We start from the raw sequence: 25202 nt of genomic DNA on the forward strand, positions 1-25202 counted from the left end.
TTTAACTTTTCCCTACACTGTTGGTAGGCCCGGTGGTAGCCGAGACACTTGCTGAAAGACTTTTTCATTTCACGTTGTGTCGTTTGTCGCTAACGAGAGGAATGTCTGCACATCGTTTACGGACCACGGCGTGGTTTTGCGCACAGCCATTTCTTTTTACAATTCGAAAGTCACGTGAACAAATGATATTGCTGTCGCTGTTGCTAACTTTACAACTAGCGGGTTGATGTCCCGTGTCGCAAATCCAGTGACGCTGGTAGTGACGATTCTCTCTGACCAATCAGTGATCTGCAGGGTTTTGAAGTCACATTTAGTATCGGCTCGGCTCACTTGGAATCTCGACCGAGGTGGTACTAAAACAAGTATCAGGTACCAGGTACTATCCACAGTGGAAAACCCCCCAAAAGCGAGCAGAGTCGAGTCGAGCTGTACCGTGCAGTGAAAAAGCCCCAAAACTGATAAAATGAATACCTTCAATGCATTGCATGTTGCCATAGATAATAGCTGCTGTTTAATGCTTAAATGTACTTCAAATGTATGAATAAGATGCAATGACACTCACAAAGTATACAGCGCCGAAGCTGCCATGACCGATCTCCCTCAGGTCTGAGAAGAGCTTTTCCGGGTCCTCTTTAAAGAAGAGCTCAGCAATCTCGGGGTCCTTCAGACTCCCCGCACGAACAGCGTTAGGCATGCTGGGAGGGGGCGGGGCCTGAGCAGCAGCCGCCAGTCACTATCTGGGTCTGCTACGTGACAGCCCCCACTGATGGCTCATCTGCAAGACAGCGGCCTCATATGGACCAACACCTGACCGGAGAGAGAGGAAGAGAGAAAGAGAGAGATTAATTGGCATGGATAAATGTGGGTGAGAAAAATTCTACGCCACTAATGCCACCAAATGTAACTGTAAAAAACTACATTGTTTTCAAACAGATTTCTCGAATATCCCCCGTCTTTTATTTATCAAAAAAACATATATTTCTACCCCAAGCTCACTTGTTGGTTGAACAAATGTTACTCTGTCAGGTGGTCGGGATGCTCAAACAAACAGCGCAATATATGTATAGCGCCATAGAGACACAATGTTTACAGTCTTCGAAGAAAACCTACAATAAAATGGATTACTAACACAGTAGTGTTGTCACGGTACCAAAATTTCAGTAGTCGGTTCTGATACCAGTGAAATTTTACGGTTCTCGATACCAATTTCGATATCACAGCAAAAATATGCTAATATGATATTGTGCTAATAAACACATCAGTTTACATTTCAATGACAATAATAAAGTAAAAGAAATGCATGTTTCCTTCAAGTGTTTCTAAATCAAGTATGCATTTCTTAAATGTTTTTAAGAAGTGCCCAACTGAAATCTGTTTTTATTGTTTCCCAAATTATGTTTTCCTTTTTATTATTATTATTTTCCAGAACTCCATGTTTAACTTGAATTTAATTTCATCATCAAATGGTGTCTAATCAATTAATTCTTACATTTTTTAACAAGTGAAAATATAACTTTTCAACATGTCATAATTTTTTTTTTGCACAACTTTTATTCAACAGCAGTCTTATTTGTGATATATTGCTAAGTTATTATTATTATTACAGTGAATATTACATTTTACTATACAGTCGTAATATATTTCTGTCACAGTTTCTTCAATTTCAGGTTTTTAGCTTTTATTTTGAATTGTGCTTTTATTATGACGTGTGTTTTTTGGCGGAAGCTTCACTTTTCTGGATAAACAGTTTGAAACATGGTCCAGTGTGATCATTGAAGACTTTTAAGACATCTGAAATCTCATCCATTTACACTGGCCTTTGAGTCTGACAAATGAAATGCAGGAAACAGTTCTGGAGTGTTTGTATTTCAGATTACTGGTGTTTGTGTCTGTAGTAATTTTAAAATGTTATGTTTTAAATTGTATTACTGTGAAGCACTTTGATCAACTCTGTTGTTTTAAATGTGATGTAAATAAAGTTGAGATTAAAATGCAAATGCTGGGAATTAATTATGTAAATATACAGTTTACGTGTGTTGCGTGGTTTACTGTGGATTACGGCGTGTTCACACATCTTCCGTGAGCGGGGCGTGAGCGGCGCGTTTTCATTTTTGCCCCATTTTAACAGATTTTTTTTTTTTTTTGCAACAAGTGTGCAAAGATTATTTGCAAAAGTAATGTTTGGGAGTATAACATTTATATTTCCTATTGACGCACTTAAGATGAAGATATAAATAACCATCTTAAGACAAATGCTTTTGTGAAACATCTTATGTTCCTAAGACTTTTGCACAGTACTATGCGTGTATGTGTATATATATATATATATATATATATATAAGTAACACACGTCATCTTTAATACTCTGGGCTATGACTTACTAACTGACAGTGGGAGAATCATAAATATTCTATTCACAAGAAACGACTCGCTCAAAGTGCTGTATGCAGCAAAACCGCCCGGGCTGATGCACTGGCTTTGTGCATTACAGCATATGTGGTCACTGTGCAGAACAGCAACTTCCTCTTCTGTACCTCAGAGAGAGGGATAGAGGAAGTGTCAGGAGACACCTGGGAGCTGCAGTCACAACACCACCGGCCCTCCCAATCTCACAAACTCCAGCTCTGTCTCCACAGCCCTCAGCTTCCTGTGGTCAAGTCTTCTGCTTTACTCAAAATGACTCCGACCATGTCCAGATATGTCCTATCCAGAACCCTGTCCAGGCTATTCTTTTAGTGTCACAGGACACAGGGACAAGGGATGTGCAAATCTATATATTTTCATAATCATCTTGTTGATTGGTTTTCTAATGGGGCATTCTTTCACATAGCTAAAAAGGCCAAATTGTTCAGAACACAACGGTTTTGAGTTGCATTATTAAATGATTAAGTGTTGTTAAAAATGATTAGGCTAAAATTTCACACGCAATGCTCATGGCGCAAGACAATATGCAAGACACAACACAATGGCCAAAAATGTCTTTCTGCATGTGTACCAACATTTTAAAAACTTATTGCACAAATCAATCTTTGTCCCCACATTGCTAAGAGCAGGCAATCTGAAGTCAGAAAGAAGTCTTGAAATGTATTGCTCAAAAGTGCAGCTTAATTGACAGTAGCTGAGGTGCTTAAAGTGGGTATTGTCATCAACTCAGCATCCTAAAACACTCTTCGAAAAGCCTATTACCTTCATTCCCTTTAAACACTGCAAAATATTAAAGCTAGTGTTGTCACAGTACCAAAATCTCAGTTGTCGGTATCGATACTACATAAAAAATGTGTCAATATGGTCATATGCTATTGAACACAATCCTTTAGCCTATTTAAAGTTACATTTCAATGTAAACAATAAATTAAAAGATATGCATGTTTCCTTCAAGTGTTTCTCAATTATGCATTGCTTAAGGGTTTTTTTTTAAGCAGGGACCTACTGGAATCTGTCTTTTTGTCTTACTATTATTATTTTTCCAGAATTCCATGTTTTAAAGTTTAATTTAATTTCATCCTCAAAATGGTGTCTTATCAAATTCATTTTTTAAACTTTAAAAAGGTAAAAAATTGAACAATTACTTATTAACATACCACTGCATTTTTTAACAAACTTTTATTCAGTACAAAAGCACTCTTGTGTGTGTGTGTGTGTGTGTGTATATATATATATATATATATATATATATATATATATATATATATATATATAAATAATATACACACACACACACATTTATTTATTATTATCACTATTAATTAATAATTATTTATTATTATTATTATTTATTTATTTTATTTGGGGGGGGGGGGGGGGGGGGGGATTTTTCCCCCTTTTGGAATGCCCAATTCCCAGTGCGCTTTTTAAGTCCTCGTGGTCGCGTAGTGATTCGCCTCAATCCGGGTGGCGGAGGACGAATCCCAGTTGCCTCCGCATCCGAGGCCATCAACCCGCGCATCTTATCACGTAGCTTGTTGAGCGCGTCGCCACGGAGACATAGCTCAACTCACCACGTGCCCCACCGAGAACAAACCACATTATAGCGAACACGAGGAGGTTACCCCATGTGACTCTACCCTCCCTAGCAACCGGGCCAATTTGGTTGCTTAGGAAACCTGGCTGGAGTCACTCAGCACGCCCTGGGATTCGAATTAGCGAACTCCAGGTGTGGTAGCCAGCGTCTTTACCACTGAGCTACCCAGGCCCCCCAATAATTATTTATTATTAATATTACTACAGTGGGGATTACATTTTACAATTGAGTTTTAATATATTTCTGTTGCAATTTCTTCAATTTCAGGCGTCTAGGTGTTATTATGATTCGTGCTTTTATTTTGGCGTGTGTTTTTACGGAAGTTTAAACAAAGGGTGCTTCTCATTTCCTAAATTGTGCATCTTTGTTTCCTCGCTCCTCCATCCTCTAGCCCGTGAGACGGAAACCGATCAAAGTCCGCCATCATGAAGGATGTATCAATTCTCTAAATGCACCGCGAGGAGGCAAGGACAGAGGACAGAGGAAGCTTACAGACTATGCGGAAGACTTTTTGGTTGAAGCACCTGACGCACATATTAGTTCTCCTCCCCCTTCACATCTGACAATAGTTTCAATTAATGTTTCACCTTTTAAAAGGAATGTTCCAGGTTCAACAAGTTAAGCTAAATCGACAATATTTATGGCATAATATTGATTAAAAAAAAAAAAATTCGACTTGTTCCTCCTTTTCTTTAAAAAAAGCAAAAATCTTGGTTACAGTGAGGCACTTAAAATGGAAGTGAATGGGGATAATGAAAGTGAACATGGCCAATTTTTGGAGGGTTTAAACAGAAATTTGAAGCTTATAATTTTGTAAAAGCACTTGCATTAAATCTTCTGTTTAAACTGTTCTGTTAAAATTATTCTATTAATTTTTCTGTTATTTTTCTGTGTAATATTTGAGCAGTAAAGTCGTTGAAATCATTTTTACAGATTTTAGGGTTTGTTGACATTACATCATCATGGTAACAAAGTTGCAAAATTGTCTAACTTTACACAGAAAAGATTTGTAAGTGATTTTATCACACTAAAATCATGTTTACAAGCATATCCTTTGTTTTGTGGCTTTACTTTTGAAAAAGTGAGTATTTTAACATTAAAAAATTGGCCCCCATTCACTTCAATTGTAAGTGCCTCACTGTTATATACATTTCTGCTTTTTTTTTTTTTTTTTTTTAAAAGTAAGAATGAGTCGAAAATAATTTTTGTGTTAATCAACATTATGCCACAAATTCTTTTAATTTATCTTTACTTCCATTGAACCCGGAACATTCCTTTAAACAAACCATAATTGACATACTTCAACAGTGCATCTTGAATTATTTGGATTTATAATGAATATATTAATAAATACATTTTCAATAACATAACAAGCATGCTGAGGTACTGCAGCTGTGCAAAAACGCGCTCTGAAGTGACGCGTAAGTAGCAGGACATTTCATTTTTAGGCCTTGAGTGACGATCACGCTTTAAGTGATGTATGTAATTCAAGAGCGAAAAGCGTAAGATCCAGCTGTCTGACGAGTCAGCTGTCATCACTGCTGGTATTGCTGTTGAGAAAAAGATCCTTATGGATTTAAAAACACAAGATGTTCTGCATGACCGTGTGATTGCTTAATTTATTAATCAGGAAAGGAGGACTGATTTTCACCTCAAGTAAATTGGTGAGTGCTTTTGCATTGTTATAGCAACATCAGGAGTTTTCTAAGTGTAAATTAGGCTGCTGGAGTATTCAGTGTCAGATCAAGTTTTGAAAAGTAGTGCTGCATTCCAGTCAACTCGGAAAGTCAGATTTTACAACTTCCTACTAGAAAAAGTGCAATGGAATGCATCTTTAAGTCAGAATTACAACTTGTAGGCTCCTGCAGAAATTCTCAACTCTGATTTCGCTGAGATGCAGGGGCATGATGTCACACAAACATGTCAACACTCAGGGAGATGTACAAAGTAAGTGATAAACATTCACTTTATTAAGTAATATCGATAAATGAGTTCGTTTCCACATTACATGATATTAAAGCTTGTTTAACAAACACCTGTAGAAACAGGTGTATAAAACATTATAATCTCTTTTGATAATCGTACACCTGAAGCACAAATGCTAGCGCTGCAGCATTGTTTATCAGTTGGGTTGCTAGGAGGCATCTCTAATGAGAGTCAAACCCTTGCTAAGCTAACGGGAGCATTGCAGTTTTGTTTCCTTAAACGTCATCGGATTGGAATGCATTTATGGTCGGAGATATCAAGTAGGAATATCCCACATCCAACTTGAATGAAACGCAGCATAACCGTGTACCCTGACGAAATGAAATTTATTGCAAGCAACATTTAAAATCACAAATATTATTAGATATATTTTCCAGGTATTATAGACCTCCTTGGTAGATTCATATGAAAAATTATGATCTTTGAATGTCTGTTCGGAAGACGTTCATTGCATCAACAGTCATGCTGCAGTTAAAATTTAGGCTTGCTTCAACAATAAGTGTCATTTCAAGTTCTGGCTTTCGTGTGTGGACGTGTTTTTAAAATGTCAGTTGGTATTACTAGTTAGGTGCAACATAATGTATGATGCCCAAAGGCATAGGGTGTCTTATTCATTGTGAAACTGTGTTTTTTTTTAATGGCATGAATCACACTGAAGGCCTAGACTGTAAATGCATGGCCCGCCACTGCCTAAAGACATGAATTGTAATTTTGAAATACATGTAGGAAATCATGAGCACTCACGTTAAATGAAGACACTAGTCATATCAGTAACCTTTTAAAAGGTGTTTTATTCTACGTGGAGAGGGTCCGAAAATGGGGGCTGCCATATTAGAATCTCATGACCAGCCAAAAAATACTCGCTTAATCTCAGTATCTGTCCTGTTATTTGACACTTACACTCATTGATTAAATAATGGCTGACTGTGAATGCTAAATTTCTGCAATGGCATCTGAAACTGAAAACTATTGATTTTAAATGCTGCTGCATCCAAGCCGCTAAGTGTCAGTGTAAGTCCAAGATGACACAAAGACAAAAGTTACTGAGTACACCTTTAAATTGTATTATGTTTATCATCATTTATATCAGCCATCCTGCTCACTAGATATCGGCATCAGCTGTTGAAAAACTCATATCGGTCAACCACTACCCCGTACCCCACAAGGGGCACTGTACCCTTGCCCTGAGTATTCCTGAACACCTCATGTTACTCCAGAGGGAATGTCCCAGTAAAAAAAAATCTACCGTATGTGACTTTGGATAAATGCACCAAACAAACGGCAAATTAATTAATAATTTCTAATAGAAATGATATTATACAGTATATGCATAAAAGATAGGCTAAAATGTCCTTCATTGATGCAGGAGGGGTGGTTTAAGCATAAGTGGCCAAAACTCAGGAGAGGGATCGCTTCCAGCACCGGTTCCCATCTGAAGCCCAGCAACAACTCGCACATCAGTTTCCATGGCAACAGCATCTCTGAGCCAATGGGCATAAGGCTGACAAACTACCCTCTCAGAATGCACTCTCAAGCGATATTTATCTGCTTATATGCATGACTGACAATCTGACAGAGGGATATAATGAGATATATCATGACAACTGGTCCACAGCTGTACAGATCTGGACGAAGCATTTCAGACTGAGATAAGAGCCACACACCTTGAAATCTCTCTGCATTTATGCTGTGGATTTATTTGGCCCCATCACTATTCCAAATGCAAACCCAATGAGTTTGCATAACTATGTCACCTTTCCTGGAATTAGCAAGACTCCTGGATTGATGCACAGACAAGTGAACGACTAAAATCTAAACTTGAAAGTAATGTGTAATTTTTTTGGCATTAAAATTATTTTTCCTATCCCAGTGTAATATGCAGAGCAGGGCTGCAACTAACGATTATTTTGATAATCGACTAATCTAACAATTATTAGAACAATTATTTCTTAACTGATTAATCAGCTTGTGCCCTGACTTAAAAGGTTGTATTAAATGTGCTGACTAACAATAAAGATGACAAACTCACATTTTAAAAATACCTCTAAATGACATTCACTAAATTAAAGGGAAAAAAATAATTTTCATTAAGTTTAATTCAGTAAAGAAATTCACTGCAAAAAAATCTTGTTATTATCAAGTGTTTTTGTCTTGTTTTCCATTAAAAATGTATGATTTTTAAAGGAGTTTTAAATATTTATATTGGAAAACAAGCCAAAACAAAAACAAATCAAAAACGTATTTTGTTGCAGTGTATAATGGGGTGGAGACTACCCTCTCTCACCTTTCTGTTCACTTCAATCCATCTTTAACTCTTTACAAAAACTCTCTCTTATTAATAAAGCTGTGTATTGCCAATTTTCTTCACGATAAGAAATGCACTGTGACACATATATTATGATTCAATAAGTCACGAGCCATCACGTTATAATCTAGCTGCATTAAGCGTGCACGCTCAAGGGATGAGTGTCCCTGTGACAGTGTGTGCCTCATTCGGGTCCAGTTTCAATCTCTCCCACTTAAATCGAGACACTTCACGCAACTCATAGAAGAGGTTCTGACCGCCAGAGAAATGCCAGTTTCGGAGTTTGTAGTTATTTACATAAACTGCTTCCTTATTATTTGAACTTTAATAAAGCTAAAATGCATTAAATATAACTGCATTAAAGATGTAACACCAGGTGTTTTCTTTAAAGATGCTCGACACACAAGCTTTGCTTCAGCAGAGCGGCAGCCTCGGCTCCGCATTTTCCACAATGAGAAAGCTTCTGTATTTACTTATTTTGTATTTTTGCATTATAATTCCCTCATACTTTGCGATCTACATCACCTAAAACTGTTTGTAAAGTTTAGAGTGCACCTGGACTGTGAGCGGTGTAATTCTTCCTCTCCTCATTGGGGCATGAACTGCAGTGCTGCTCTCGCACATCATCATTAGTTTAATGTGATCTCGTGTTACGTTAAATGAGATCAAACAACTATTCACCAACGAAAATTTTTGTTGACAATTTTTTATTGTCGATGTTGTTGATAACGTAAAAATGCAGAGACAACTGTAAGAAATTCATTGTTTGATTTTCTAGAAAACACTATGGAACTATCAAAAAATTGCTTTTTTTTTTTTTTTTTTTTTAGCATCCAAACCTGCCTGACATTTCAATATTGGCTAAGCCAATGGCATGAGCTTGGTGTGGGCTAGCCATTTTTCTGACCAATGAGAGTTGTCGGAATATCTGGGAAACCTGTTTCAAAACAGTTATTGCCTAAGCAATTTCGTTTGGTGACACTAGTGGTGCAGAAATTACACATTTTAACTAAAAAGCTATACACCACCATCATAAAACACAATGATTACATCTGTTGGTTAAGTGAGACTAGACATAATTGAGCAAAAGGAGTGGCCGGCTCACACAAAAGACTAGGTTGGGATCCACGAAATGAATATTACGCACAAATTTGTCCATGCTTGAGCCAGTTATGATGATAACACTAAACATCACAGCATTACAACTTAACTTGAACTCTTATTAATAACAAGGGGGGTTGTGTCATAGTAACGCAACCACCCTGCATTCCGAACTGTGTTTCTTTATTAGTAAACAGCATCAAACTATAGCCACACAAAATGACCTCATTCTAAAATAGTGCTTTGTTTGTTGCTTGAGCTTGCTGCTCCCCCCTCAGAGTGCTGCTCAGATGATCGGCTGCACAGACACAATGCTGAAAGCACAGGGCTGATGTCTCAGTCACAAGACTGGCCCGAGCTCTGGCCTCCCACCACACCAGCTGCTTCACACCCTACCACTACACTCTCTCTGCCCACACAAACAAGCACCAGTAAACCCACTCAAATCACACCAAGCCGTACACCTTTACACACACTTCAGGACTATAGATACAGTGCCAACAACTATATCTGAAATCGCTCTGCATGAATGCAAAATCGTGCACTATTTCAGGTGTCAGGAATTTTTAAGGGTTGTCTGGACTCTTGGAAAATGTCTATACGTGGGTCTATATATTCTAACACTAATTACATTCAAATGCACTTGTGTATTGTGCAATTAATGTAGTAGCTGTAGACAGACATATTAGCCAAGTGTTTGGCCATTTTGGGATTATTAGCTTAGCTGATTACTATAATGTTCCGACCTTGGTAATGGATATTTTTTTCTGTTTTTAAATATTATTTGAGAGAATTCTAATGTAAAAATAAATGTTCATTTAATTAATCTTAATTTATCTTAAGTATTACAAGGAATGGAGTCACATGACGCCATGCAAGGAGTGGACGTGTAAACGCCGAGCTCTGTGCACTTTGCTAGTTTTTAATTATTTTTATGTCATAAATCGGTGAAATTCGATACACCCTGCTACATATCTGTTCTTTGAAGTCAACATGGCAAAGAAATAAAAATCCTCGGGCTCTGGAGATATTAAAAGACACTTACGTGCTCAAGCTGGTGCCTCGGACGGCCCCGCAGACCAGGGACTTGGTTTGGACGGTGCGGCAGGAGAAATCCAGCAGCAACTGGCATGTCTGTAATGCTGACGAAAGTTGTTGCTGACTTAGAGGACCTTGCTGTAATACGTCGAACGATTACTGCGATGGAAACGAAATTCTCTGAGTTGGTTACAAGAATCTGGGATGACGGGAGATGGATCGATTATCTGGAGTCATCGGAGAGGGAATTAGCTGCTAATCCACTAGCGACCAAAGTAGATTTGGAATGCGTTTTTGAAAAACTGGAGGATTTGGAGAATCGTAGTAGGAGAAATGTCCGAATTGTTGGAATTCCTGAGCATGAAGGCAAAGATATGGTGAAATTCCTAGATGAGTTCTTCCCAAGTCTACTCGACATAACAGGCCATAAGCTGGAAATCGAGCGAGCTCACAGAGTCCCGGCTCGCAGATCCGCTGAGGGAGACAGGCCCCGATCAATTCTGGCCAAATTTCTGGGATCATCCGATAAAGATCTTGTGTTACGCGAGGCGAGGAGCAAAATAAAGATTTCTTGGAAGAATCACAGCATTTTCTTGTTCCCAGATTTTGCGAATTCTAATATCTTAATTACAGATTATTTTACTCTGGATAGGGGCACCCGGCAGTGTTGCCTTCTTTCCCCAATACTGTTCTGTCTTGCCCTGGAACCATTAGCAGCCGCGATAAGAAAGGAGGATGATTTCCCAGGGGTGATGGTGGGAGGGGTGGCGCATAAGCTTTTGCTTTACGCAGATGATATTTTATTATTTGTTTCCAACCTCATTAGATCTATGCCTTGCCTCCACATGATTATTAATTCCTACTCTAAATTCTCAGGATACAAAGTCAATTGGTCTAAATCCGAAGCTTTGGCTTGGACAGCGTACTGCCCAATAACGGCTTTTCAACCGGGCACCTTCCAGTGGCCCAAACAGGGCATTAATTATTTGGGAATTTTATTCTCAGCAAATTAGTCTGATTTAGTTAGAGTTAATTTTGACCATTTAATAAAAAGGTTTGAGCGAGGTGGGCAGGTTGGCTTCATTACATTTATCTATGATAGGGAAGGTTAATGTTATTAAAATTCAACTACCAGCTACAGACTCTCCCTGTAGATGTCCCCCTCTCTTATTTCAAGCAATTTGATAGCATAGCAAAGTCCTTCATTTGGAATGGCATCCCAGATTGCATTTCAACAATTACATTGGCCGATTGACAAAGGTGTGCTAGGCCTACCCAAGATTTTGTTTTATTATTTTGCATTTGGTCTCAGACTTTTGGCTCATTGGTCACTTCCACCTGAGAGAGCCCCTCCCTGGTTTTGTATTGAACAGGAAGTTATTGCCCCTATTTTGCCATTGCAAAGCCTTTCTATCAAACTAACTGGGGAAGTTAAGTTACACTCCGTTATCTCGCATTGCACTCGCTATGGACAAAAGAGTCCAGAGTGTTTAATTCAGACATTTATTTGAATGCTGCCTCGAGCATATGGCTAAACCCAAAATTATATATTGATAAGTTCCCCTTCTGCTGGTCAGAGTGGATTGTGAGGGGGGTTTCTACGCTCTGTGTCCTATATGAGAGTGGAGTGTTGAGATCCTTTGATAATTTGGTTCAATATTTTGGGATTCCTGGATCTCAGTTTTTTAGGTATTTACAGTTGCGCCACCTGCTTTGTACTATTTTTGGGAGTAGCATACACACCCCTAAAGCGGCAGACACTCTGGGAGTGGTGATTACTGCTTTTGGAAAAGGTCATGAGGCATCAGTGTATTACTCGCTGCTAATTCAGAGTCTGGGGGATGGAGTTTTAACCTCTATCAAGAGATTATGGGAGAAAGATTTTAATTTGGTATTGGAGGAGGGAGTGTGGGATAGGATTCTAAAAAACGTCAAGTCTGTATCTAGAGATGCAAGGGTGCGACTTATACAATTCAAGATTCTACATAGATTCTATTGGACCCCCTAGACTGTATAGGCTTGGTCTTAAAGACACACCCACCTGCTGGCGTTGCCAATCGGAGGATGGAGACATGGCCCATATTTTTTTGGTGGTGCGCTGAGATCCAGGAATTTTGGTTGAAGGTACAGAGTTTGTGTGTGACATATTGGGCACTCGGGCTTCGTTTTGCCCCAGACACTGTGTTTTGGGTGATGGGGCGGTCATCGACGTAGGAGACAAATACATAAAAAAATTGGATCCTGACCAGTGTGATGATAGGCAGGCAGATTGTTTTAAGGGGTTGGAAGTCGGTGGGAGCGCCCTAAATTCGGGAGTGGTGCGAGGAGATGGGGAGGGTGGCAGCCTTCGAAGAGGTCATGTGTCATCCCCAGAAGTCTGGGGATATGGGATTCATTTAATGGGAAAGTGGGTAGATATTTAATGTTTTTGGGGGGCTCTCGGAGTGGGACTGTGGAGAGAGAAGCATAGAGTTGTATGTTTATTTTATATATATATATATATATATATATATATATATATAATTTATTTATTTATTTATTAATATTTTCTGTGTGTGTGTGTGTACTCATGTAAGACCACTGGGATGTTCGTTTGGGGTTCTTGATTGGGAAGGGGGAGGGGTAGTAGTGGGAGTTAAATGTTGATTATATATGTTTTGTTTTTCTTTGACTTTGTGGAATCAATAAAAATGCTAATCATTAAAAAAAAAAAAAAAAAAAAAAAAAAAAGTATTACAAGGAATGTCTAGGGAAATTCCTCTGCCCAATCGGGTAGTTCCCTCATTTGCAAGTCAAACAATAGCAGAGGTCTGACCCAGCTTTAAGGCCTTTGATTTCTCGCCCCAATCATCATTTTGAATCGAAACAATAGTTTCCTAATGAGCCAACCTCACCTGAAGCAAACATTCGTGAGGCGACAAAGCAAAGCTTTTTTTTAAGGTGAAAGTGTCGATTTTTCTTCTCCAGGCAAAGAAAAACCCTGACCAATAATATATAAGCTTTAGAACATGTGTCAGAATCCATTGCAGTTACCAGAACCAGAGCAACTGATGGTGATAAAGCACAGAAAGCATTTTTTGACCAACAACATTAAACGCTGAAGGATGTGCATTTTAAGCTCATTTGCATCAAATGCCTTAAAAACTGAAACGTTTTTTTCCTCATATGGGTTCTCTTAACATGTAAATGGTATTGCTGCCTCACTGCCTTGCATCCCCTTTACAAATGATCTGATCTTTTGTGGATTGTTGTCATAATTTATTCCATATTGCTGCATTATTTCACCTTTGCATTTAATCTTATGCGAGTTTTCTTATGTCTCTAATATAAAATATACCACGCCATCTTTCCCTTTGTATAACTTTTTTAATAAACAACTTTATGGATCAGAAGTGTTTTTCTAAGCCAAATATTAATAATATATATGAATGCTGTGCACTCGGTGTGCCTTTAAACACAAAAACCAAAAATCAGAAGTGATTTTCTAAGCCAAATAATTAATTTAAAAAAAAAAAAAATTGCTTTGCTATTTTTACTAGTCATTAGCAGTATTAAAGTATCTAATAATGGGTCAGACTGAAGATGGGTTTCGTTGGGTGAGATCTGTGTTTTATTGCTTGCACTCTTGGAGCGTTTAAATTTCATCACGTTTAATTAGTAACATACAGTGTTTTTAGCAAATATAACACAAGATGTCCATGGCAATAAGATACAGTCAAACATTTGTATTAAACATTTGCTTTTACAGTCATTATATGAGTGTACATTACGCAGTGATTTTAAACAAATGCACTTAACGCAAGTACATAAAGTATGCGTGACAATGGCATATAATTAATATTGTTCTATTACTATTAAAATGTTTTCACCGTAAATTCTTTTTTTTAACACTCGATTCTTTTTAATCACCCCTCAGCCTGTGTATACATGATAATACTGTAAGTCAACATGTCCATATTTTTTAAAGTGTCTCGAAAGTTTTCTTTCTCGTTGAGCAAATCAACAACACACCCATCACCACTGATGCAGCTTGAAGAGAAATCCATTTATTTCTCCCTCGATCGGCTCTCTAGAGATTCATTTGCTTTTCTTGTTTGTTTTGCAAACTTCGCAAATGGTTATTTCTTCTTCTCAACCGGTGATGGGCGGACCAGCTCAAAGGTGCGTTGAGCCGTCTAATGTTCCGGGGTAAAATTGCTTGTCGATTTGCGCCACCTATTGAAAAGACGTGAATGTGCTAATGGCAAACATTTGCTTGGCTTTCTATGGGAAAGGGCCATTCGTCTGTAATTCACCTCTCATAATCGCATCGCATTTGGTGTGAAAAGGTCTTTAGAGAGAGCTTTTTATTTGACTGTTATGAGAGACATTAAACTTGAATAGTATAGGACAGTGAAATATAAGGTTTAGTGATCATCATTACAGTTATAGTTTATATGTCAAATAAGGAATTTAACGATATTAGTTCTGAATGGCTTCATTACAAGCATTATGGAAGTCATAACTTCCAGGTCAGTGAGATTAATTCAGTAACTGCTCCGATTTAAGTGTTTTTGATTCACACACACACAAAAAAAAAAAAAGGCTCATAAAAGGCATTAGATTGGGACCGCTGTGGGGTGAGGGGGGAATGGAGGGTCTGTTTTTTGTTATGTTTCATGTGAAGAATCTGGGCAATCTGTAATTGACCTTCTTTATATAAAACCAATAAAAAACAGTCGATCACAAAAAAGGCATTAGATTGGGAATCGGACTACACTGGTCGTTTCCTGCTATAGATTCAAAACAATCGGCTCATTAGAATAATTTATTCAGGAATCAGACTACAGGGGGGCCTGGGTAACTCAGCGAGTATTAACGCTGACTACCACCCCTGGAGTTGCGAGTTCGAATCCAGAGTGTGCCGAGTGACTCCAGCCAGGTCTCCTAAGCAACCAAATTGGCCCGGTTGCTAGGGAGGGTAGAGTCACATGGGGTAACCTCCTCGTGGTCACGATTAGTAGTTCTCGCTCTCAATGGGGCACGTGGTAAGTTGTGCGTGGATCGCGGAGGGCAGCATGAGCCTCCACATGCGGAGTCATCTACAGCAAGCCACATGATAAGATGTGTGGATTGGCGGTCTCAGAAGCAGAGGCAACTGAGACTTGTCCACCGCCACACAGATTGAGTTGAGTAACCGCGCCACCACAAGGACCTACTAAGTAGTGGGAATTTGGCATTCAAAATTGGGAGAAAAGGGGATAAAAATAAATAAATAAAAAATGTTGAAAGAAGCAGGGCTTGACATTAACCTTTTGACTCAACGGCCACTGTAGCTAGTGGCTTCCAAAGTCGCTCTATAGTTTGATGCCGTTTACTAATAAAGAAACACAGTTCGGAATGCAGGGTGGTTGCGTTACTATGACACAACCCACCTTGTTATTAATAAGAGTTCATGTTAAGTTGTAATGCTGTGATGTTTAGTGTTGTCATCATAACTGGCTCAAGCATGGACAAATTTGTGCGTAATATCCAAAAAACAAAATAAGTTCTCTTCGATGCTTTCATTAATACTGTGATGCTCTACTGTGCAGCACTGTATTTGACAAAAAATAACTCCAATGTTGTGTTTTGGATTGTGCTGTGAGGATCTGCAAGCATTTCATTTGATAAAATAATGCAATAGTATGTTAAAAAGTAATTATTCTGTTTTCATTTTAAGTTCTATGAATTTATCTGGCTAGGCTAGTTTTTTGATGATAAAATTTAATTAAACTTTAAAACACAGATTTTTTACCCAAAGAATTTGTACAGATGCATTGTACAAACAGTATAATGCAGTGTGCTCTTAAATGTTCTTCACCAAAAATATTAAAACATATTAGAAAGCTTTACTTCTGACAGTACAGCCTTTCTTGATGCTACTAGCTGCCAGATCCTTAGCATGTGACACACGATGAGAGACTGTAAGGGCAGGACTTTGAAAGATGGAACAAGATGACACACCATCATGCCATTCAACAGACACAACAGCAGGAATGTGGCAGGACAGGACAACACAACAGGAGGCCAGGAATTCCCAATGCATCTTTTACTTTGTTCAGTGATTCTCTAGTTCCTGTTCACTCAGTTTGTGTGCTAATTGCACTTCAAATCTCTGATCAACTATTCCAGTGCTAATCAGCTCTTTAAGACAACATCAACATTCTTAACTCCTTTCCTCATTTCCTTAAGCATTAGACTTTATCTTATTTTCCAATGACCTGACAAGTTTAAATAAAACTACAAAAGCCAAGCAAGGCGAGCCACACAATTTTAGAAATCTTATGCCAATCAGGAATGTATGAAATCCATGAAAAGCAGAACTACGACTTGTGTATGTTACGATGAAATAAGGAAATCCACTGTTAACAAGAACGGCAATTTCCTCATGCCGTTTAAGGGATTAAGAGAAAGCATTTTAACACCCCCAGGTTTCTCCAAGAGAACGCAGCTTTATGTGGACCAACTGGCTATGTGAACACATAAGCGGCGTTCTAACAGGTTTTTAAGGAGTGTGCATGTGCGTGAACAAACCGGATAACAAACGTCATAGGATGGAGCCCAACAACAGTTTAACACAGCGGAAAGGATTCAACATTTCTGAGAGTACAGTGGGAAAATCACTTGCACTATAAACTTTACCCATTTATACACACCAATGTTAGATGGTCCCTCACGTCTGCTTATATGCATTTGTACATTGGGGGAATCCTGGAGTTTTACACAAGAGGGAAATTCCACTATTGAAGCGCAATTCCACTGCAAGTTGCGACAGAACGTTACAGAAACAAACACAGCAACGACTCTGGAATATTTGGAAAGAAAGCGAATTAATGGGGAATAAAATAGTGAAGTCTTCCCCGGATGCCATGTCTGCTATTTACACAAGCATCATGGGGAAATTACTTGCTGTGGAGAAAGCTGCTTACTGACCATGCCACATGTATACTGGAGTAAAGAGTACACCGCTTCAACAGTGCATGTAAACAGGAACGCCACTTTCTTATAATACGCCGCTTTCTGATGTCCATGTAAACATAGTCAGTATTGATGGCCAACCTATTATTTTCCTACACTAAATATTTCGAAAGACATTTATATTACAGTTAAGACTATAACTCTTAGAATATGGCTTTGACTAGGAATTAAGACTATGGAATTATTCTTAGCAAACAACTTAATCAAGTATTACAACATCCTTTACATTTAGAATGTACATGGGAGGAATGTCTAGGGAAACTCCTCTATACAAGCAGGGAGTTCCTTCATTTGCTTGACAAACAACAGCAGAGCTCTGACCCAGTCCCTTTATGAGGACAGAGCTTTAAAGATGCTGTCCTGTGTCGCCGGTGCACTGCTGTGTATTTATAAACACAGAATATGACCTTGTGAGTGATTAGGTCCTGCGTCCTAGCTGCTGCACCTGTGTAGATTATTTCAATCCTAAATAGTACCACAGACAATTTAGCTGACCATTCAAACTGCAAAATATTTGCTATTGTTCTTTGTAATTAATATAAAGTTTATGAAGTCAAGTAATTAATACAGTTCTTTAAAAAAATCTATTTAAACCATGTAGTTTTCCATATTCAAAGTTTTGACTTTCCCACATTTGGAAATCAGGAAGCTTATGTATGTATCATGTTAAAAAGCTACAAGTAAGCTATTTTTAAAATATTTATAAAATATTAATTATCATAATTACACTACAGCTTTGGCTCTGTTACGGAACTATTTTCGTAGCAGAGAAAAAAATAGACCAAATAACTGTCTACATGGTGTCTATATTGTAAGTTACTTGTTTGTAAAACGGTTGATTAAAAGCAATATCACACTCAAAACTATGCTGTTGTACTGAATATCAGCACAGTTGTGATTCGGTCATGGGTACAAATCAGCCGTGCTGATATTCAATGACATGCACAGACCTCAGCAGGGGCAGAAGGATATAAATGACACAGATCTTTTTTTAACGAGTAGTACTTATTGGTTTTCAAGCATTTTCTTTTATTTTATCCATTTCCTAATTTTTCCATTATTATCGCAAATAATAGCCTATTCTGTTATCTTTCTCAAAGAAAGTACCAAGGTATTACAATATTTGATTAGACATGATCCATGGTAATGCCATGTTTTTGACAAATGCTGTAGAAAAAACATGGTATTTTTTAAAGTACCCTGAAGTTCCATGAAAACATCATGAAATATGAATATAATCATTATTCAGCACCATGGTATTACCCTTGTAACACCACAGTGCTAATCTTTTACTTGTCTCATCACTCTTCTCTTCCCTTTCATCTCTGATCCATCACTTCAGCCTGTCATCTCTGCTGCTTTTACGCTGATCTCATCATCCCCTTTATAGAACTGACACTTTCTGTTGTACTTTTACTTTAATTCCTTTCATATTAATGTAATGTTATTTTACTATATTCAGTAATTAACATTTAGGACCTTACAGCAGTAATGTGGTAGAACCATGGTACAATAATGGTACATCAACATAGTAAAACCATGGTTCTGAATGCTTGCCATAGTAGCCTACATGCGCAAAAAATGGCAATTCCATAGTACTTTCTGGAAAGTGATTAGTCTAATAGCTTATTCGTTTAAATAAAAAGTAAACTGGTTTTGGCTGAATCAGACAGCTCCTTCAGCTTATGATAGTATGCTATGAAAGAATTTTAATATGTCTATCTAGATAAAAAGAGATGTGACAGCTCCCATTCAAATGTATAAAGCTGTCTACATTTCAAGTGTGTCAGTGTGCTATATCGGAAATGTGACAGCAATCGAGTATACATTTTTTTAATGATCTTACACTACAAAATTGTACATAGAGTGGAATTTTTATCTGACCTGTTAATCGTCTGATGCAACGCCACTTCGATGATGCCGGGGGAGAATTCCCAATGGCATTTTTGCACCCATGAATGACACTGCAGGAATGGGACGACACTCAAAGGGTTGTTCCAAACAAAGGTGAGAAAATTAATCCTTTCTCAAGACTCTTGTCTAAGGGTACATTCATACAGTGACCACGTTTACATGCACTTCAGAAAACGGTTTATTCTAGGGTTTTCGCAGAAAGCGGCATTCTGAAACGTCAATGAGAACGCAGTTTAACACACCCAGGATTCTCACGGAGAATGCAGCTTATGTGGTCATGTAAAAACATAAGGCCGTTCTTAGAGGTTTTTGAGTAGTGCACATGTGCGTAAACAGACCAGATAACTAACGTCATAGGATGGAGCCCAACAAGTCAAAACAGCAGAAAGAATATAACATTTCTGGGAGTACAGTGAGAAAAGCACATACACTATAAACTATACCATTTATAGACACCAGTTTAAAATATCTACTGTCCGTCACGTTCGCGTATATGCGCTTATACATTGGGGGTATCCCTGAGTTTTACGTAAGAGGGAAACCCCTCTATTGCAGCGCAATTCCACTGCAGGTCGGGGTAGAAAGTTACGGAAACAAACACAGCAACAACTCTGGAAATGAAGCGACGCAATGGAGAATGAAATAGCAAAGCCTTCCTCGGATGCCATGTTTGTTATTTACACAAGCGTTGTGAAGAAATTACGTTGCTGTGGAGAAAACTGCTTACTTACCGACCCGCATTTATATGGTAGTAAAGAGTACACCGCTTAAACAGTGCATATATACAGGAACGCTGCTTGGAATATAAGGATGATCTTTTACTTGGGTGGAAACTAACTTGTCTCGAAACTGTGGCACCATGTTTAATGTTTACTCACCGAAATGGGTGACAACCTATAGATAAAAGCTAAAATAAAGATTGGTGGCGTTATTAGAGACACAAACTGTTTATTTTGACACGAACTTTAAAGTTAGCAGATGCGCTAACAGCTCACTTACCCTTCCAACAGGCCAGAATGAAGCCAGCCCGAGCAAAACTCCTCCAACCACAACAACAAACCCAGAATACAGAAACACACCTATCGACCCCGAATCAGTCCCAAAACAACTTATCACCACTTAAACAGTGCATGTATACAGGAATGCTGCTTTCTCGCAATAAGCCACTTTCTGGTGTCCATGTAAACGTAGCCAGTAATGGTGCCATATTTCTTTTAGAGTACCTACATCAAAGGCTCTGTCCGTGGGAGTGAGTAGGGCATAGGGATGATCACTTTCAATTGGAATTCACCCCTATATGTTATAGCGCACGCTGTTACACGCGCCTCCAGTGTCCAAAGGCTAGCTCCCTTGCTGCCCCCCTTCTGTGCATGCCTCTGCTGATATTCAGTACAACAGCACGATTGCGAATTCGCTATTGCTTATTTGAATGCTCTCCCTAACCAGCTATATATTAAGAAATCTGAGCCAATCACCATCCTGCAAGAGAATGGGATGCATGGAAAACATCAAAAGTGATAGACAGGGGAAAACACAAAGCTGGAGACAAACTTGTGTTAGTCACTTGATGACATCAGTGATAATCAGAGGTCTGATAACAGATGGACGTGGGAGTGGAGACCCCGAGGGCTCAGCGTAAAGGATGCTGTGTGGCGAGAGGACAGAGGCCTAGATTTAAGTGGCAGCAATGAGGTCAGAGAAAGACAATCACGGTGGAGAAAGCAGGCAGTGTCTCTCAACAACAGAGGCACTATTCAGGCTCTCGTTCACATACCACCGGTTTGCATGTTTATGCACAATGCAAAGCCATAAACAAATGCAACAGGCCACCAAAGCAGAGCTTCATTGCATTAGAATCACTGCAGCTATTTCCTTTGTGGGAGGGCAAGTTCAGAATGACAGCAGGAAAATGTAGACCTACAATAATGTACAAGACCAGAGATAAAGCAATGACAGTTAATGTCAATGTGAGCCTTTTATGAATCACCATATCGATAACAATAAAGGTTTCCTGCAACAAGGAAACTTCCTGACATTAAACAACAGGGCTATCCATCATAATCATGTAGTCTATACATCTTAACTGCATGACTCAACTGTACAAATACATCATCTAATTAAACTGTTGTTTACACCAATACATCAGCATAGAATACAACCAGGTACATGTCACACTGTACAGGATGAGTGTGCTTTTAAGTAGTCCAAGACCATTCAATCGGGATATAATCTTAGTGACATAAATGATCATAATGTAAATGAGTGTTATGACCAACTCTAGATTTGGCAGCATGGGCGAGCCCTTAACAACACTTAATAATCTCAGCGCTAAAATAAATAAATAAATACTTCAACAACATACACAAGTGCCTTTCTACAAGATGAAATATGAGGATGATCTGTTAACAGTGGGTTCATGAAGTTGCATCACCTGCAGCCGAAACTTCTACAACTTGGGTGGAAACTAACTTGTCTCGAAACTGTGGCACCATGTTTAATGTTTACTAACTGAAATGGGTGACAGCCTATAGATAAAAGCTAACATAAAGTTCAGTTGCGTTATTAAAGACATGAACTGTTTATTTTGACATGAACTTTAAAGTTAGCAGATGCGCTAACAGCTCACTTACCCTTCCAACAGGCCAGAATGAGCAGCCAGCCCGAGCAAAACTCCTCCAACCACAACAACAAACCCAGAAGACAGAAACACACCTATCGACCCCGAATCAGTCCCAAAACAATTTATCGGTCTCTGTCAAGCATGAGTGTTCGGTGTAGAAACTCCTCCAGGCCGGTGTTGGTTGACGGTGGCCCCGCAGATCTTCACCCTCCCGGGCGGCTGCTGCTGCTAAAGATGGCGTCCGAGACAGATCCACTCCCTGACGGCTTAAAAACAGAGTTACAACACCCTACCCGAACATACACCGAGATCACACCTCAGATTCGGTGTGAAATGTTGAACGCTGTTGTTTTTGATCCAGTGAGTTTGGGCAGCTGGGTGATGATCATGTTGTGGTGGTGGCTGTGATTTTTTTTTTTTTTTCTGTCCTCCTCTACTGATGTCCGATTCGCCAACGAATCATTCATGTGAAACGATTCTATGTATGATTCATTCGAACCGATTCGCAAAGCGTTTGTGAATCACTCGACTATGAGGAAAAACTTAAGTAAAAAAAGTGATGTTAAAAAAAGCATTTGATATAATCTATATAATTTAACAAAAATATCGCGAAAAATACTAAACAAACATTTATTTTAGTATAAAAGGCGGAAAATGCAGCGCGGGGTGCTTTTGTAAACACAAAAAATAGATGTAACAACGATTGGCACTGTATGCAGGTGTCTCAATATATAAATTTTTTTATTTTATTTTATTTTATTTTTTCTGTTAAAGGTGCAGTAAGCGATTTTTAATGGAATGGTATGCATAAAATGCACCTTCTCCCTGAAAGATAACACTGAAATAAATGTCCTAAGACATCCCACAGGTCTCTATTTACAGCAATAGACTGTGTAAACAGCAAATAAAAGTTTGACCACTAACTGCAGACACATTCTTTGTCAGCCAATCAGAACACATTTTGTGCGTTCTCATAGTGTTGTAGCTGAAGCGGACATTAAAGTTTAATGTCATATTCAGATTCATATCAGCTGTCAACTGTTATGTTTGACAACCGTGAGACAACGCACCGCTGCTCAACTTTTTGGTGACATCTCAACACTTTTGTAAGAAGGGGGCGTGTCTAATTGAATGGCTCAATCTCGTAGAAGTTCCAGAACGGCTAAAATCTCTTTTTTAATACGGCATCTAAAAACGCTACGCTGTCCTGCACGAGACAAATGTCAAAATCGTCCGTCTAGCCCACGTTTACATAGAAAAACAATTGAAAAGCAGTACGTATGGACTCAAACTCGTGTTCGGCGTGAACGTCTCCATATGAGTTACTGCTCAAACGATTCGGTGAATCGGCTTCTTGAACCGATTCATTAAACCGAACCGATTCGTTAAAATGATTAGCTGCTCTCTGCCTCTCGTCCTGGTTCCTGGAACGCCAGCTCCGCTCTCCCAAATGTGGAAAACTCCCACTGGCCACAAGAGACATCTATAATAAATATCTGTTAAGATATATATGCGGTGTAGCAATGTTTTAGACTTCTCTGGACCATTGCTGGGTGTATCAGTTTTTGTTGGGCCACCAAAATCAAAAAGGAAAAGTTGAGCTTTTTCACTGAATGCCATTCTTATTTTCTTGGAGAAATATTAGGATTAAGATATTCCATGAAGATATTTGATGCATTATAATGTTAATTGCCATATGGCTTGTTTTGAAGAGGTAAACACAGATGAAATCAGAGGAAAATGTAATTGAACGTGATTCCTGGAATATAAGTGGCTGTGCAACTGCAGCTTTATGGGTGCATTTAGTTGGTATTTCTTGAGTTGTGAATTTTTAAAATGTATCACATTAGTTCTCTGAGGTCTCTGTTGAACAAATGGCAGTATCCTGCAATTGGAACCTTTTTTGAGATGGAGAGATTATGATAATTATGATACTCCCATATGTTAAACCTACACTTAAAATAAACAATGTCACCAGTTGATGCTTTCTTCTCAAATAAATTATAATGATTATTTAATTATTACAATCTAAAGTTTGAAAACCCATCAACATGCACACAGATTGACTGGATGTACATGAAGATGACAAGTGGAGCAGAAATCAAAATTCGAATAAAAAAGCTTGCCTCTGTTGTAAACATAATCCCTGTCTTACACTCTTTGCTTGACAATACAAATCAGCACAATTTAAGCCTAAAATTAACAAAGCAGTAGATTTTCTTGGTATTGTTCAGTATTGATAATCATCACTGCTATGGACCAGAGGTTAAAGTGGATCCCTGGGCAAATTTATTACTGTGATGTCAACAAGCCTGCAAGCAACCAATTGGTAAACAGAGCAGAGAACCAGAGCTCTGGGTTGGTTCTGAAGCCACCATCTTTCCGAGCCAATGGGAGAACAGGATGCTGTCACTGTATCCAGGCAAACAGAGGGTTTTGAGGCTTATGGAGCCTGTTTTATGAATGGGATTTAAAGAGCCATGCTTCATTCGGTTGATTTCATTAAAGAGTCACTGTGGTGTAATGATTTAACACAACAACAAAGAAATTGTCTAGGGGCTGCATGACCCAGTTGACATCTCATTGGATATGAATATGGAAGATTTCAAATAGGCTTTTTGTGCTGGGAATGATTTATGATCTCCTCTTATATATTTTTTTAAAACAGACTCATAGTTAGACCTCAATGGAGGGCAGATTTGTTTGTTTTATGGGTTTATTTAAATGACAGTATAAGACAATAATACTCATAAGCTTGTACCAGAAGTGAGGCAAGCCTGTCCTGCCCATGAGGGTAATGAGAAGTTAATTTGTGCTTTATCTCTACCTCACAGGATTTCCTGGGGAAATTAGAGAATTAGCTCTTCTACCCAGACCTTCTCTATATATATTTTTTTTATATATTTATGGGCTTTTGTGCATTTTATTTATAGAAACGTGTATAGTGAGATAAAGCAGGAGAGAGAGAGAGAGAGAGAGAGCGAGAGAGAGTGGTGGAATAGAATCAGGCTAAAACACAAGCTGTGGCAAGTTCTGACAGCTCACAATTACATTTTAATGTGTAAATAAGCATGTGTACATTTACATCTGTCTGTCTATTATAGAACAAAAAATGCTACACTTTATTCTTGTGCCATACTCAGTTGATTCATGCTGTTGAATCAGGTCAGAATGTATTACTGTTACTGAGGCAACAATATTTCACTTTAGACTGCAAA

At 38.5% G+C, this 25202-nt stretch overlaps 1 protein-coding gene across 1 annotated transcript in view; it reads right to left on the minus strand.

The window, feature by feature from the left end:
* Nucleotides 1-22400, minus strand: part of LOC127422548 (serine/threonine-protein kinase TAO1-like) — a 56091-nt gene extending 33691 nt beyond the window's left edge. Inside the window, exons 1-2 of the mRNA XM_051666159.1 lie at nt 21995-22400; nt 563-807 (exon numbers count right to left, since the gene is read on the minus strand). Coding sequence (XP_051522119.1) covers nt 563-694 — 132 coding nt within the window. The 5' untranslated portion in view covers nt 695-807; nt 21995-22400. The remainder of the gene's footprint in view (nt 1-562; nt 808-21994) is intronic.
* Between the last annotated feature and the right edge of the window lie 2802 nt (nt 22401-25202).

Source organism: Myxocyprinus asiaticus, chromosome 31, assembly GCF_019703515.2.
Source record: "Myxocyprinus asiaticus isolate MX2 ecotype Aquarium Trade chromosome 31, UBuf_Myxa_2, whole genome shotgun sequence".
NCBI classification, from domain to species: Eukaryota; Metazoa; Chordata; class Actinopteri; order Cypriniformes; family Catostomidae; genus Myxocyprinus; species Myxocyprinus asiaticus.